At 50.6% G+C, this 12,272-nt stretch overlaps 1 protein-coding gene across 2 annotated transcripts in view; it reads right to left on the bottom strand.

Annotated features, from left to right (window-relative positions):
* The window catches only part of acaca (acetyl-CoA carboxylase alpha), a 58,885-nt gene that overhangs the window by 31,932 nt on the left and 14,681 nt on the right, over positions 1-12,272 (bottom strand). For both annotated transcript variants that reach the window (XM_042338382.1, XM_042338381.1), the window contains exons 16-34: positions 11,727-11,808; positions 11,394-11,539; positions 10,989-11,139; positions 10,435-10,569; positions 9,362-9,508; positions 9,013-9,201; positions 8,547-8,647; positions 8,160-8,248; positions 6,203-6,327; positions 4,940-5,053; positions 4,291-4,404; positions 3,881-3,970; positions 3,445-3,563; positions 3,089-3,112; positions 2,533-2,676; positions 1,913-2,015; positions 1,670-1,777; positions 1,082-1,138; positions 325-369 (exon numbers count right to left, since the gene is read on the bottom strand). In XM_042338382.1, the coding sequence (XP_042194316.1) occupies positions 325-369; positions 1,082-1,138; positions 1,670-1,777; positions 1,913-2,015; positions 2,533-2,676; positions 3,089-3,112; positions 3,445-3,563; positions 3,881-3,970; positions 4,291-4,404; positions 4,940-5,053; positions 6,203-6,327; positions 8,160-8,248; positions 8,547-8,647; positions 9,013-9,201; positions 9,362-9,508; positions 10,435-10,569; positions 10,989-11,139; positions 11,394-11,539; positions 11,727-11,808 (2,083 nt within the window). The remainder of the gene's footprint in view (positions 1-324; positions 370-1,081; positions 1,139-1,669; positions 1,778-1,912; positions 2,016-2,532; positions 2,677-3,088; positions 3,113-3,444; positions 3,564-3,880; positions 3,971-4,290; positions 4,405-4,939; positions 5,054-6,202; positions 6,328-8,159; positions 8,249-8,546; positions 8,648-9,012; positions 9,202-9,361; positions 9,509-10,434; positions 10,570-10,988; positions 11,140-11,393; positions 11,540-11,726; positions 11,809-12,272) is intronic.

Below are 12,272 nucleotides of genomic sequence, written 5' to 3'. Positions count from 1 at the left end.
CATCTGTCAGCTGTCGAAATCCAGGTAACTCGTCACTGAACCCCCTTTCCCCCTTGGAGTGTCGAGTTATCAGGAGTTTACTGTGTGTACATATTTATTCTAGACGTAAACGTGTGAATGTTACGTAAAATATTCGTGCCCAATCTTGAAATGTAAAGATTCCAACAACAGACCGGTGAATTGCGGCAAGGTTTTAAGAAAGTGGGGGAAAAAAAAATCTACCCCACTGCGCCCCCAAAGACAGGCTCCCCTCCCTTCACCGAAAGAGACAGCTCTCGGAACGCTCTATCTCTCTCTCTCTCTCTCCAAGCGTGTCCGACTTACGTGGAATCTTTGATCCACCTCGTAGTTGCACTGTTTCCTGAAATCCTTTGGCACGAACCAGGAAAAAATAAAAAAAACACAAAAGACAAGAAAATAGCTGTTAGCTTCTCTCCCACACGAGCACGCACGCCCCCCCCCCAAATCGATGGCGCATTTTTACTCGCTTCCCTTAACTCACTGGCACAAGAGACGAGAGCTTATATGAGAAAAAAATTCCCCGCTCGCTCAAGAGAGTTGGCGGGATGTGGAAACAGGTGAGGTGGTAAAGGCAGAGGCTGTTGTGGGTTTCAATAATAACAATATTAATAAGTATTTGATATCTATCGCGCCTTATCATGTCTTTGAGACGTCTCAAAGCGCTTCATGGAATATACCGTAAAGTGAATTGACTGCATATTTTGTGGGCGAAACGGGGCAACCAATTGCGCACAGAAGCGTCTCCACAAACAGTCGTGGATTGAAGTGACCGAGATATTATTATTATATTTTTTCTTTTTATTATTTATTACCCCCGGCAATCGACTAACAACCGGGTTCCTACTTACTGCTGGGTAAACAGAGGCGTGTGGAGTAAGGAAACTTGCCCCACGTTTCGCCCTGCCCCGGGAATCGAACCCAGGTCCTCGCGCTTGCGAGGCGAGTGCTCGCTAACCACCGAGCTACAGGACTCCCATGAATATACTGTGATTGCGTATGACTAGGGTGAAGTGCGGCAGCTAACTGCACTTTGCCAAGAGGTGAAGGAATCCGTCAATACCTTCTGAGCCACAAGAAAGGTCAAACGACGAATGCCGTGGTCGATCAGAACAGATTTCTGAAGAAGAGAGAAAACAAATTAAAATGGGACACAGTGAGGTGTCTCAGCGAATCGCTCCTATAACACGGGGAACAAGTCTACGCCTCTCTTTCCCTCCCTCACCCCTCCCAGCCGCTGAACACCTGAAACTCCCGTCTCTTTTTGAATTCCCGCCACAGGATCTTTACCTGGGGCAGGAACAGCCGGGACCTGGGTTTAATGGCTCATTTGAGGGACGGCGCGCTCAAAATGTGGCGCTTACCTGCACCCAACACCCCTGCCCAGCCACCCACCCACTCACTCGCTCTCTCATCCACTCACCCACCCACTCACTCACCCACCCACTCTCTCACCCACCCACTCTCTCACCCACCCACTCTCTCACCCACCCACTCTCTCACCCACCCACCCACTCACTCTCTCTCTCACCCATCCACCCACTCACCCACTCTCTCACCCACCCACTCTCTCACCCACCCACTCTCTCACCCACCCACCCACTCACTCTCTCTCTCACCCATCCACCCACTCACCCACTCTCTCACTCACCATGGAATGCATGAACTCCTCAAACATCACCGCCAACCCTTCGTCATCAATGCCATTGTCTATTTTGATGCCCACGTTGAGGATGTGAATGGGTTCGTCTCTCATACTCTGCAAATTCAAAAAAAAACACAAGGGACAGAGAGAGAGAAATATTTTTATATACGTCGAAAATAAAACTCTTCAAAAGGTCACCGTGGCTCCCGACGTCTCTCCCTCCTCCCGACCTCGTCGCCTCGCTCTCACCTTATTGTCGTCCTCGTCGTACAGGGAGGCATGTCCCGGTTCGGGGAAGGTGGGGCTTGGGGGCGGGGAGTCGGAGAAACAGCTGGTCACTTCCTGGAAGTTTCTGAAATAAATAAAACAATAACAATAATAATAATAATACTTAATCCTCGCATTTGATACAATGCCTGATCCGGTCGGAAGGACGTCTGAAAGCGCTTCACAGAGTGCACTGCGAAAAAAAATGGCACCGACTGTGTATTCGCAAGCAAACACGGCGTCCAGGTGTGTAATGGTTCGCGCTCATGGCATAAAGTAACTCCTTCATTCTCTGCTCCCAACACTTCAACCATAAATCCACGCCAGTTGTTCGCCCAGAATCCCTTTTTATACCCGCCTGGTCTTCTTCTATTGCTTTCTAGTTAGTTAATTAATCAATTAATTAATTAATAATAATCCTTGCATTCGATACAGTGGTTTATCACCCGGTTGAGACGTCTCAAAGCACTTCATCAACGAGGATACACTGTAAAGTGGAGTGACTGTATGTTGTGCACAGCAGCGTCTCGGTCATGGATGGAAGAGACCGATTTATTATTGCTCTTATCTTTTTCGCCAGGAAACGAGGCTACTGTCCTCACCTGACAAAGTCCTCGAAAGTGCGGAAGGAGACCATGGCCCCCATGCGCTGGCAGGGGGGAGTGAAGGCCGTGTCCAACAGTACGTCGCTCACGCTCGCCACGTGCATCATCCCGTAGTGATTGAGGTTGGACGAGAAAGACATTCTGGGCATCCAGGGCACAAAGGGCAAACTGTTAGAACCAGTGATAGAAAGAGAGAGAAAAGAGGGAGAAAAGCGAGAGAGAGAGAGAGAAAAGCGAGAGAGAGAGAGAGAAAAGCGAGAGAGAGAGAGAGAGAGAGAAAAGCGAGAGAGAGAGAGAGAGAGAGAGAAAAGTGAAAGAAAGAGAGAGAGAAAGAAAGAAAGAAAGAAAGAAAGAAAGAAAGAAAGAAAGAAAGAAAGAAAGAAAGAAAGAAAGAAAGAAAGAAAGAAAGAAAGCAAGAAAGCAAGAAAGAAAGAAAGAAAGAAAGAAAGAGACACAGAGAAAAGAGAGAGACAGACAGAGAAAGAGAGATGCAAAAAAGATATTACAAGCGGGGTGTTTGGGCTGGGGGGAGGGAGGGGAACTTGTACGATACCTGTTCAGCGTAGGGATGTTGCCTCTGAAATCGAAACAGAGTGTAATAAAGTGAAAATCAATACAAGTCGCTCAACTAAACCTCGCTGCTGTTATTACAGTTGTAAGCGATAATATGTAAACACGCACACACACACCCAACCACTACACACGCACACACCCAACCACCACACACGCACATACACACACAACCACCACACACGCACACATACACAACCACCATTACACACACAACCACCATCACACACACACAACCACCACCTGCATCCACCCACGCATGTGACACACATACACCCACACATGTGTGAACACTCTCACACACACATGCAGGCACGCCCCGGGGGGAGTGTGTGTTACCTGTTCGGGTGGGACGTGGGCAGCATAAACTGGAACTCCACAATGCAGGTGCCGTCCTGCAGCTGCCGATGTTGAACGCTGTTCAGCTCGTACGCGATGTAAGCCCTGCGGACGTACACCTGCCCCACCACACAGGCACAGACACAGACAGTGAGCAACACAGAACACAGCCACACGGCAACTCCCCAGGTTAAAATATAATAATCCTTACATTTGATAAAGCGCCTTATCACTACACACACACACACATACAGACACACACACGCACAGACACCCACATGCACAGACACACACATAGACACACACACACACACACACAGACACATACACACAGCACACACACACAGAGACACACAACACATAGACACGCACACTCCACACAAATGAACCAAGAGAGCACGGTTGGCGCGGGGCCGGGGGAGTGGGCGGCACTCACCTCCAGAGCCGCCATTCTCACCACCTGGTTGCTGTGGTAGAAGAAGTTGGGCAGCACGTCGAAGATGGAGGTCTCAGACAGGATGAGTTTCTGCCAGAAGGAAAAGGCTCGTGAGAATTTCACCGGCGAAAACCCGGGATTACCCGGGGCAGCACACAGAGTCGGCAAAAATCAAGCGGGAGCTGGGTAACAGGGCGGAAACGATGCTGGAGGCACAATTATAATAAGAACCCTGGCATTTGACACGGTGCTTTTCACACCTGGTGAATGTCTCAAAGCGCTTCCCAGGATTTAACGTGAAGTGTTCCTGTGTATGTTTGTTGGCAAAATCCCCAAATCCCTCTGCCTGACTCTCTCTCCCCCCCCACCGCCCCCCACCCCGGTGTTTCTGGGTGCGTTCCCCTGATTACCTGGAGGTTCTCGATGCAGAACTGATGCCCGTACATGTCGATGGCCGAGAGGAAGATAGACTCCACCTGGTTATGCCGAAGCTCGTAGGACGGCAAGTGCGACGCGATCAGGACCTGTGGCGCAGAACAGCACAAACACCGAGACACTGAGACACAGGGTCTAAACCACACACACTCTGAGACACAAAGTATACCACCCCCACACACAAACACACACACAGAGACACAAAGTCTAAACCACACACATACACTGAGACACAGGGTCTAAACCACACACACACAGACACAAAGTATACCACCCCCACACACAAACACACAGAGACACAGATATAAACCACACATGCTGAGATACAAGGTATACCAGCCCTCCCCCCCCCCCACACACACACACCCTGAGACACAAAGTATACCACCCCCACACACAAACACACACACACAGAGACACAGGGTCTAAACCACACACACACACACATATTGCAGGGTAGGGTCCCAGAGCGCTTGACAGAGACGGAGCCCAACATCGAGCCAGGGGGAGGGGGGGAGGAAGATCTTCAGGCGCGACTGGAAGATGGGGAAGGAGGGCGCGAGGCAGAGGGATTGAGCGAGGAGTGCGCGCGAGTGTGGGGTGGGGGTGCGGATTCTCTCTGACCTGTCGGGCTCTCAGAGCCACCTTGGCGTTGGTAGTCTTGCTGAGTTGAGTCAGCTCCGTCAGGATAGCGATCAGCTCATCGGTCAGGGTAGGGTCCCGGCCACACAGCTGATCCTGGAGACAACAGACGCGCAGAGCGAGGAAGGTCGGGATTCACACTCAGACCAAAGCTTCAAAGCGTTCAGATGTTAAACACAAGCGAAATCTCCATCTCTCTGTCTACCCTTTTCCAAACTATTCACAAACCATTCAATACTGTGCAGGACGGTGGGGGAAATGCACTTAAAACGGTCGCAAAATAAAAAAGGAGATGGGGGGGGGGCCCATGGGAGGCCATAGGGGGGAAAAGGCAAAAAAAAACAAATTTTCGCTCCAACTAGATTAGGTAAGATTTTGAGCTGAAATAATAATAAAAGTAATAATAATGCTGGCATTTGATACAGCGCCTTATCACGTCGTTGAGACGTCTCAAAGCGCTTCACAGAATATAATGTAAAGCGAATTGACCGTATATTTTGTGGGCGAAACGGGGGGCAGCCAATTGCGCACAGGATTGAGCGATTCCTTTTTTTTCCCCCGAAAGTTTTCTTTTAAGTAGTAAGTTCGAAGTGTGTGTGTGTTGGGGTGTGGTTGTGAGTTTCTTTGCCGTGCTTAAGAAAATATATAGCCAAAGCGTTGAGTATCAAACACAGACTGCCTGCATTCCACCCCCCCCAACACCCCCGCACAGTCTCTCTCCCCCAACCCCATCTCCTCCGCTTTATCCCCCCTCTCTCTCCCCCACCTCCCCCACCACCTCTCTCTCTCTCTCTTCTCCGCATAACATAACATCGGTGAACAAAGCCATCTCCGCTCTGTGTAAGTGGCTAGCACCTCCATGACACCCCGATGTAATTACACACTTCAGTGACTGGACTCTGAAGAAAATTGAAGGTCTGCCCTGAGAACAGCTGGCGTCTCGCTCTTCCCATCGCCACTGCCTGATTACATGAGGAATGAACAGCCCGGCTCAAAGCCACTCCAGAAATCTCAGAGGAAATACCGCTTTGTGTTAGAATAATGAGATTCTTCGCAGACGAGCATTACTTAAAATCACGGGACGAGGGGAAAAAAAAATAAAATAGAACAGAATAGAAATGAAACGAGGTGCGGGTTCCTGGCTGCGGCTCGGGATTAGCACGGAGAGTTGGGGAGGGGGTGGGGTGTGGGGGGTGGTTGGCGGGGGCACAGGCGGGTGAGAGAGAGAGAGAGCGCAAGACTCACGATGAGCATTGTCACCAGCAGGTTTTTCTTGGTGACTTGGGCGTGGGAGAAGATGTAGTTCAGGACGGTGCTCATGTCTCCCTTGTGGTCCTCTCGCAGAGCGAACACACACTTGTCATAGTGGCCTGTGGTTCGAGAGATAAGAGATAAAGAGATATTGTTGCTGTATATGTATATATATATAGAGAGAGAGAGAGAGTCTTCTCACATCTCAAAGCGCTTCACGGAATATATACCTTAAAGCAAACTTGACTGTATATTTCGTGGGCATTTCGCAAAGTCTCAAAGACATAATAAGGCGCTCGATCAAAAAAATTGCAAGGATTATTCTTAGCATTATTCCAGAAAACTCATGATAATTTGTCTCTCCAAGGGAAAAAGGATCAATGACGAGTTATCAGGAGCACGGGGTCAGGCATACATATGAACGCAGTACATGAATAAGTACTGCCGATATATTAATAGGGTAATGAGAATGACTTCAGTGGTAGGGACAAGTTAAGCCAGGGTTGAGTTATCAGGAATTTACTGTACAATAATAAAATAACAACAATCCTTGCGTTTGGTCAGGTTTTCACGTCAGGTGGACTTCCCAAAGCTCTTCGAAGGATATATTGCAAAGTGCAGTGACTGTGAATTTTGTGGGTGAAATGCGGCAGCCAATTTGCACTCAGTAATGTCCCACAAACAGCCACCAATTTTAAGTAATTTTAATTATAAGTGAGCCACAATTTTATTCCGGGGGCTTGTTGGCCAGGAAAACTCCCTTCTCTTTTTCAAATCCCTATGAGCCTATGTCCTCTAGTTAGCGACACGGGCCACTGGAAATAATTCACGTCATCAAAACCATTCGATCAGGTCTCTTTCTCAGCCTTCTCCGTTCTTGCGAGACCAGCCCCGGCTTCTCTGATCCTTTCCACGTACGTACAGGGTGACCAAAAAAAATCGTGATTATCTATACCTTCCGCTTTGCCCCCTTCTCGCCCCTTTTTCAAGTCCCGCCTGAAGATCCTTCTTCTCCGACCATGCTTAAAAGTCACACCCTCCCACCATCCCGCCTCGGAGTCAGGCTCCGCCGCTGTTAAGCGCTCTGAGACTCTACCGTGCCTGGAGGGCACTATATCATTGCAAGTTGTCGCGGTAGACGTATTGGACGTTGTGAGAGGGCATCACGGCTTGTTGGACACCCTGCGGGACCTCCCACCGTTGGGACCGCCCGAGGGAACCTCCGCTGCTCCCCCTCCCAACGTGTCTTTTCTGTACAAATATTAGTCGATGCACGATCGATGTACGATCGAGTCCTCGTTGGGCGTTTGATACCCGCGCGGCAGCTTGGCGAGGAGTTCCCTTTCAGCTGCAATGCCCCCAAGCTGACGGGTCACAAAATGGTGCGTGAGTGCCACCTACTGGTGAAACAGCAGCGATGCAACCAACGCAATACATAATAATAATAATAATAATAATAATAATAATAACAACAACCCTGGCATTTGACACGGCGCCTTACCAAGTCTTCCGAGACCTCTCAAAGCGCTTCACGGGATATACTGTAAAGCGCATTGACTGTATATTTTGTGGGCGGGCGGATCACGGCAGACAATTGCGCACAGCGGCGTCCCACAAACAGTCGTGCATTGAGTGATCAAATTATTAGGGATTATTAACCACCGTCCGTCCCCCCCCACTCCTGGAAATCGATCCGCCAATCGACTAACAACCTGATCACTGCGGGGCAAGCAGAGGTGTGCCTGCGGAGTAAGGAAACTTGCCGAAGGTTTGGCCCGGCTCGGCGAGGGCTCTAACCACTGAGCTACGGGACTCCATTTGTACACCTCTATCGTCACTTCTTCACTGGCTCTCTGAGAATGCAATCCATTCAATGCCGCTGCCCTATACTAGACCCCTTTACCCCTTCAAGCCTCGAGCTTTTTTTCCAGCTACTGCCTCGGCCACTCACCTTGTTGGAACTGGATCTCAACCTTCAGGTATTGTCGGAGAAGGTCCATGACGACCGCTTTCATGTGACCCCGGATTCCACTCCGATATCTGAGTGAGACAGAAAGAGAGAGAGAGATAGAGAGAGAATGAGTGAGACAGAAAGAGAGAGATTTGCTGCCCGCAAACTGGAGAGTTTTTGTTTTTTCCCCCCCTTTATAATATCCCGAGTTGACCTAAGCTTTTTTTCCCTGATTAAAAAAAAGACAATCGGAGACAGAAATTTTTAATCCATCTAAAAAAAAATGGTGTGTGTGTGTCTCTGTCTGTGTTTCTGTCTGTGTGGCTGGGTGTGGGTTCGAACCCACAACCCTCCCCACCCAACTTTCCCCCGAGCTGCCGCTCTCACCTCTGCACCAGCTGCACGATGCTCTGCGTGTTCATGAAGAAAACCTCCCGCTCGGACTTCCTGTTGAGTGTCGCAGCGTGGCTGTCCAGTATGTTGGCGATCTGAAGGCGGGAGGTGAAACCCGTGAATAACAATGATAATAATAAAATCCACAACAATAATAATAATAACCCTCGCGTTTGATCCAGCGCCTTATCGTGTCGTTGAGACGTCTCAAAGCGCTTCCCGGGGGATATGCCGTCAAGTCTGAAGCTCTGCGCCAATCGGCCGCCGCGTTTCGCCCGCAAAACACACAGTCACCGCGCTGTATTTGTTAGGTCAGGGTACGAAGGGATACTGGTATGAAGCGAAACTGCGTCAAACGTAAGGATTAGAAGGCGCTGGCGGTCGCCGGGAGGTGGGGGTCTGCTCCGTTGCTCTGCCCACTGACCCCAGCGCCGTGCCACTCTTCCCCCTCCGCGCCTACCTGCTGGCTGGGGAATTGGCAGAGGACAGAGGTGATGTTGCTGGCGTACTGCGCCATTTCCTTCTTGATGCATTTCTCCACGGCCGGGGGAATGCGGCCCGACACGCTGGTCATGATGTCCTGCAGCTCCAGCAGGGGCAACGAGGGGTCCCTCAGGGTCTTCATCAGCCGCTCCACCCAGTCCTTCACCTGCCGCAGGAGGGAGGAACGTCAAAATAACACAGTCCCTGCGTGGGTGCGCGCAACAGTGTGTGTGGCACGGTGTGTGTGTGTGTGCGTCTCTCTGTCTGTGTGTGTGTGGCTATGCGTGCGTGAGAGTGAGTGTGTGTGTGCGTCCGTGCGTGCGCACCTTGATGGCAAAGTAATACTCTGGCAGGCAGTAACCGTTCATGATGTTGCCCAGATTGTCCAGGACGTAGTGGTAGACCCTGTGTAGCTTCTCCCCCCGCAGCGCCAGGCTCTGGATGGGGTCAAGTGGCCCCGTAAACGGCTCCGCCTGAAATCCAAACACAGTCACCTCACAATAAACACACACTAAACTCCACACACCTCCCCCCTTCCTTGCTCTTAGCTGGTAAGACTCCAGGAGTCACCCCAAAACCGCGGCCCCTCCTCCCCCACCCCGAAAACACACACTCTGGGGTCCCGCCTTTAAGCCTTGGCTCTTGCCAACCTGCGCCTAAGACAGTCCTGAATTAGGTAAGCAGGATGCTTCTCTCCAGAGAGAGAGAGAGAGAGAGCGCATTCCACTCCCACAATCTATCGTTGGTATTTCCAGGTGTAGGTGGGATGTGTGGTCATCTCAGTTTGGTTTGGATGCCTTTAAGCAACGGTGACGGGTTTCCGCGTGTGTCAGACACCCCCCAAAAAAAAAAAAAAATCCGCCTGCGTTGCTCAGCTCGTGACGGCCGCGATAAGTTATGGTCAAGAGGATACTTCGACATGCGATACCAGGTCTTCCCACACGGCGTCGCTGCCGAGAACAACCTACTGAAGCTGACCCATCACTGCTCTCAAATTGGCAAATGCACAGTCACTACACGTCGACAGCGATTAACCTGCGAGGCACTTGGAGAAGCTTGGGCACCGTGGACGCTGTGCTGTTACTTAGCAGTATATTGTACCGTTATAGGCAAATAACAACACAATGCAATGGCTTTCAGCGCCCCGAAACTCTGGAACCCTCTCCCTCTATCCCTCCGCCTTGCCCCATCCTTCCCCGTCTTTAGGTCCCGCCCGAAGACCTTCCTCTTTGGCGGTGATTACGGTCATCAACTCCCCCCCTACACCCCCGGCTCAGCATCGCACTCCACCACTGTCCATGAAGATTCTCCATCGGTGTAAGCGCGTGATGTGCGCGCGCGTGGGAGAGGGCTTAACGGGATCGGGGTGGTGGGGTGGAGGTGGTGGGGGGGTTCCTACCTGCTGCACTCGGCTAGGATCGTCCAGCTGTAATTTGGCGATAACGCAGCCTGGGTCCAGCACGGCTCCTACTCGCTTCACATAGTGAATACAGCCAGAGGCCTGGGCAGTCAGGGTCATTACCATCTTCATCACCTGAGAGAGAGAGAGAGAAAGAGAGCCAGGGGGGAGAGAGTGAGAAAGAGAGAGAGAGAGGGAGAGGGAAAGAGGAGGAGAGAGTGAGAGGGAGAGAAGGGGGGTGGGGGGGAGAGAAACGATGGGGAGAAAAATAATGGTGAATTTTTGCTCATCTTCGCGTGGTCCGCAACAGCCTCCCTCACCCTCACAGCCACCGAGTGCCCAGCATTAGAAACACAGAAGCAGGATGAGGCCATTCAGCCCCTCGAGCCTGTTCCGCCGTTCTATAAGACCGTGGCTGATCTGTGCCTCGAGTCCAAATACCCGCACCCCTTGATACCCCGACCTCTCTAACAAAACATCGATCTGTTCCGTTGGCTCAACCGCTCTCTCTCCCTCTCTCTGAGTTGGGGACGGAACGCTGTACGGTCTCGTACCTCGATTTCGGCGAAACATTCCCCGGAGAAGACGTGTCCCCCGTCCTCGATGTTGTACTGGATCAGTTTCCCCGCGGAGGGGGAGCGCAGGAGCGAGGGGTCGTTTTCCTTCTCGAACACACACGTCTTGTTGCCAATGGTGATTCGGTACCTGTGTGCGTGGGGTGAGGGGGGGGAGAGAGGGAGACGGCGTGAAAACCCACCCCACATTTTTGTTTTAAAAAGACAACATAACATACAGGGTGTCCACAAGCTCCTGTTTTTTTCTCTCTACGCAGCACTGATCTCGAAGCGCTGTACGGTCTCATGTGTGTGTCTGAGGGCTGTACGGTCTTGTGTGCGCGAGCGCACGCGCGTCTTTTCCTGGGCAAAACGCCCGTCGCGCTCGCAGCACGAAGCAATCACCTGTCGATTTCCTCCTTCATGTAGGTGGTGTAGCTGCTGCCGTCGTAAGAGAGCAAGAGGCCTCCGTCACTGAGCCTGTGAACGTCCACCTCCACACACGAACTGTTCATGATCACCACGTAACAGTTGGGGGACTGACGAGTGACCTGGGACCAACGCACAGAGAGAGAGAGAGAGACAGCAAGACAGAGACACAGAGAGAGAGAGAGAGTAATGTTATTCTCCTGTCCTCCCGGCCTGGCAAAACCCGGGAACAAAACGACAAAGTCTTATTAAGTTCATGTGAACGCCTTTCATGGAAGGACGTTCGTACAGTATAGACGAGGAGCGTACCTTCAGCATGTACTTTATCCCCTCGTAAATGAGCTCGACGTCCACAGTGTTGAGGAGGGTGTGGGCTGGCAGCACCTGACCCCTGGGGGAATACGGCAGGAGAGATCAGGAACCATCACAACACCCTCCCACCCTCACCCACATATACACCACACACCCTAACAGCACCCCCTACCCCAACCACCCCTCGTCCAGTCACTACACTGAGCAGTAATAATACTCCTTGGCATTAATACTATTAATAATAATAAACCTTGCTAGTAATATCATCATTAATAATAATTATTGTAATTAATATTCATAATAATCCTTGCAGTTAATACTATTAATAATAACAATCCTTGGGATCAATATTAATCCCCGCAATTAATGTCAATAATTGCTATTAATATTAATAATAATCCTTGCAATGAAATTGGATGCCGATTGATCTGAGGGCTCTGTAACATGCACAGGAGTCCTGGCTCAGTCGTTCCCTTCACAGGAACCCTAGGGGCTTGACCGTCAGGTCATATATATATAATACATATATAATACATAATACAT

Source organism: Callorhinchus milii, unplaced genomic scaffold (assembly GCF_018977255.1).
Source record: "Callorhinchus milii isolate IMCB2004 unplaced genomic scaffold, IMCB_Cmil_1.0 Scaffold10, whole genome shotgun sequence".
In the NCBI taxonomy this organism is placed as follows: Eukaryota; Metazoa; Chordata; class Chondrichthyes; order Chimaeriformes; family Callorhinchidae; genus Callorhinchus; species Callorhinchus milii.
The sequence above is the reverse complement of the archived record's forward strand: the minus strand, read 5'-3'. Positions and strand labels throughout refer to the sequence as shown.